The sequence below is a fragment of the Argiope bruennichi genome, chromosome 6 (genome assembly GCF_947563725.1).
Source record: "Argiope bruennichi chromosome 6, qqArgBrue1.1, whole genome shotgun sequence".
NCBI lineage: Eukaryota > Metazoa > Arthropoda > Arachnida > Araneae > Araneidae > Argiope > Argiope bruennichi.
In genome coordinates, this window is record NC_079156.1 from 127,552,686 (window position 1) to 127,557,169 (window position 4,484).

A 4,484-nucleotide genomic window follows, 5' to 3' on the forward strand; every position below is an offset into this window, starting at 1 on the left:
CATTAGAAAAGGGAAGAATGACTGCTGAACCACCTACATACCGCTATTCGGAAGCGACTGTGGCACATTACTAGTGTAAAAGCTACACTGAAGGTTTCCGGGACATTCTATTATCCCGAAACTTTCTAGCTAATGCGGTTAAACATTTTAATGAATGAGCATCCTAAAGGTTACTACTATTACATTAAATCTTAAATCAATAATTGAAATCCATATTCCATGTGCAATATTGAGTACCAATTATGTGATATTAATATGCCAATATATTCCCAATAATGTGCGCTTCTAAATATTTTTTTTTTCATTGAAAATTAGTTTAAACTCGATAATTTGCACTCCGGAAAAAGAGTACTTTCCATTTTATTACAAGCAGGACATTTGGGTAATATGGTCACACCAAAGCTACATAACTTTTCATGGGAGGAAAACATGCCAGAACGAAAAATTGAGGACAAAATATCCCTTTTTCTATTGGAAGGATATCGACAATATCTTTGTTTGATGCTTTTCAAGTAATAAAAGCATTTAGTGCAGTTATTTCCTTTTCACTCCTTAAATTATTTCCTAATAATTTCATTTATAATGTGTCAGAAAATATCTTCGTTCCGTATCCATTTCACAGCTGCAGAAGTTTGAACGTTTCGAGTTCAATTATATGCTGATTCATTTTCTGATATATCCTTATGATCTAGGGTGAAAACAAGCTCTAGAGATTTATTTTGTGTGTGTTAGAGAGAGCGAGAGACACAGAGAGGAAAACAATGTTTCCTGTATAAATGCATTTAGTCAAGACGATTTATTATTAATATTAAAAAGAGCTCGGAAGCCTGACACATTATCTGGTAGCAATTCATCATCATGCATGCCTACTCAAGTTGGGAAATTGTGAGGAATACAGCTATTCTTTCCCTCGTCAAATGCTGTGGAGAGCAGAGATTATCCAAAAAATTTACTGTTCTGTTATTCTGATAATAGTTGCCAGAATGACCTTTCATTCCGAGTGCTTGTAAACATAATGACGACCAAAACATAAAAAACAGATGGATAAATTCTATTGTACTGTTTTGCCATACAACTTATCAAGATCTATTACATTTTGAATGAAATGAATAAAGTGACCGTCTGTTTGTTTGTGCGTATATCTATGCAAATAAATACTATAATTCAAAAATGTAACCATTTATATAAAACCCTATCTGTTTGGTATGTGTTCTCAGACATACACCAAAAAAGCATGTTCAGCATCCAATTTTGGTTTCAATCGCTTGCAAAACTGCAATGAAAATGCATTATGTCTCTTCTTATGAAAAAATTGGAAATACGTGAAATATGTCTCGAGTGCAATAGAAACATGATAGCCGAAATGAGTACCAGAATAACAAAATCAGATTTCATTTGAAAACATATTGTATACATTTAAAGATGATTTATAGAAAAAAAATTAGGATCATCGTATAATCAGAGAGGCAGACTCGGATCAAAAGTAGAATTAAGAATTAATAAAAGTAAAGATCAGATAATATCAAAGTCTTCTAATCGAAAACTATACCTAAAATTTGATTTCAAGCAGATATAAATATTTACAACTCATTTCATTTGATAACTAAGATAATTCCAGATTGCTCAGTATCATACATAACAGAAAGGTAATTTTAAATTTGATATATCGGATATTGCATTAGAATCTTATGCATGCCTTTGAGGTGAGAAAGCTCTAGTTTATGAAACGAATCAAAACATAATTTGTTAATCGATTAAATCCATTTTAATCATAAAAAATGCACAAATTTTATGACATCAGCAATAATGCCCACAGAAATAAATTGTTAGAAACGCTTGAAATCTTGATTACTTCAAATTGTCAGCCATTTTCTGTATACGTTTCTGAACACATATTTTTTTAAAATTGAATTTTAATATATATGCCTCGATACTTGTGTCAGATTTGTTATAGAACAGTGCCTTGTGGTGAGAATCATTCCTGCCTCTTTTAAAAGGACAAATGCAATATATATACATTGCCAAGTTTAGAAGAATTGGACAAAATGGATAAAAATAATGATTACTCAAAAGATATAATTAAAGAAAATTTGAATGACATTGATGAAAATCTGCAACCAGAAGTTCGTCAAATTTATAGTGAAAATTCGGCAGTACTGAATACATCTCTAAAAGAAAATATTGATGATGTTTTGTTAGTGTCTGACTCAAGGCGAAAACGGAAATTGAAGGCAATCTCGAACATCGCACAAATGAGAAATCGGTGTGGTACGTCAATAGTGGACGCTCAAGGGAATAATGAAAATGCATCGATAAACGTTTTGTCGGAAAAGGTTGAAAATGCCTGCAATTCTGAGAGAGACTCTCAAAAGGCTTTTACGAAAACCACAGATAACACCGAATCTGTCTCTGAGCAAAATAACGGTGATTCAAAGGTTTCAAATTTATCCGCTGGAGAAACTTATGAAGAATGCCGAATGTCTCTTCAGGACAGCAAAAGGCAATCGTTTAATAATGATAGAGATTCGCTTATGGATTCCTTAGACTGTGTTATTAAAAGCAGGCTTTCAGTAAAGAAAAATATTACTGGAAGCAAGAATTCTCGTTTTAATTATGGTTTTTTACAAGGAAACAAGAAACCAAAACTTAGTACTATCGAAGCTTCAAGGAGCCTAAAAAATGAGCATATTTCACCTGAAATGAGTTCTGAAGATTCCAATCAAATCCACAAAATGGCTGCCAACGAGGAAGAATCCATTTGTTCTATAAAAGATGACATTGCAGTTGCAGGACCTTCTGGAATACGTCCCCTTAAAAAAAAGTTCGTTTGCCATATTTGTTCTAAACGTTTTGAATGTAAAATCAACCTTGAAGAACATTATCGAATACATACTGGAGAAATACCCTTCCAGTGCAGAATTTGTAAAACATCATTTGCTCGGAAATCAGATCTCAAACGACATTATAAAATACACTCTGACGAAAAGACATTTGTGTGTGATATATGTGGAAGAGATTTCAATTTCAAACAAAATCTTAAGACACATTATCGGACTCACACGGGTGAAAAACCCTTTGTGTGTGATGTATGTCAAAAGGCATTTGCTCATGTCTCTAATCTTAAAACACACATCCGAACACACACTGGGGTAAAACCTTATAAATGCCCAGCTTGTGAAAAGAGTTTCACTAACAACAGAAGTTGCAGAAATCATCACAGGAGAATGCATGAATGAACTCAATGAGCAAATTGCAAAAATACTTCTTTCACACTTGTATGAAACTGCATAACATTCTCTATAGAAAAATATTTTTTAACTCAATTATTACAGTGTTATTTTTAAAATTTCTGCATGAATTCTACACATTTGACGAAGATATTTTTCTGACATCAGATCAACACTCTTTTGCACTTTACTTGATGAAAAACTGACGAAAGTTGTGAGAATTTATGTGCCATGTGTTTACTTGTAAATGAATATAATTTGTATTTTTTTTTCTGCTTTTAAAATGCTTTCCTCTAATTTTCCAAGAGTTCCGATTTTAAATGTTAGAAGAATTATGAACAGGTGAAATATATATATTAGGTTTTCAAACATTTCATTCAATAAACCTGTATCCAGAACTGTATCGTTTCTGTATATTCTGTGTTAATCAATCAATATATTATAAAACAAATATCATCCGAAACCTCCAACTGGCATCAATATTTTATATATTCATTGAATGACATATTTACAACATATTCAGCATTAAAGGCTAAATTCAGATCCATCTAATGTAATAAATACACGGACAGTGCAATAAATACAAGATATTCGTTTTCTGAAGCATAAAGCGAAATGATATTTGTTATGAAAATTAAATCCAAAGAACATTTGCAACTCCATTTATAAATTCTTTCAAAGAAACAACCCACATTTTTATTTATATTTTACTTTTCGAACCGGAATTTTCTAAACAAAAATCATTCTAAAGCAAGAAAAAAAAACTCTTTAAAATATCAGAAATAAACAATTGAAGTTTAAAAAAAACTTACAATACAAAAAACTTAAAAATACAGTATTCATTAGAGTAGTAAAAATAAATAATCCGGTAAAATACAGCTGCACACTAAAACAGATATTTCCATTTTCATCAATGAATCCGATATTAAAATGGAATATCAATCTTGAAAATATTATTAAAATAGAATTTCAACATTTTCCCTTAATTCATGTCTTGAGGAAAAGTTAATTACTTTTGACTAGTAATGCTTGATGTGATTACTTTTGCTCATGAACTGCATGGCGCAATAAATACATTAAACAAAATTTTAGCAATTTTTTGCAATAATAAACTTTCAATAAATATTACAGCACAAAACTGATTTTTACATCATCCGAAAAGTCAGCCTTCTCTTTTTAATGATAACAACTTTTCTCGCATATTTTACTAAATTTTCAATCAATTCTTAAAAAAAAATTATTTGATGCATATTTTGA

At 30.9% G+C, this 4,484-nt stretch overlaps 1 protein-coding gene across 1 annotated transcript; it reads left to right on the forward strand.

Annotated features, from left to right (window-relative positions):
* Nucleotides 1-2,252: 2,252 nt before the first annotated feature.
* Nucleotides 2,253-3,236, forward strand: LOC129972030 (zinc finger protein 37 homolog). Its single transcript, XM_056086011.1, has one exon. The coding sequence runs from the start codon at nucleotides 2,253-2,255 to the stop codon at nucleotides 3,234-3,236; it is 984 nt and encodes a 327-aa protein (XP_055941986.1).
* The last annotated feature ends 1,248 nt before the right edge of the window (nucleotides 3,237-4,484 follow it).

Bases quoted from the DNA above. Each gene is read 5' to 3' on its own strand.
- LOC129972030 (XM_056086011.1), top strand. From the start codon at position 2,253: ATGAGAAATCGGTGTGGTACGTCAATAGTGGACGCTCAAGGGAATAAT.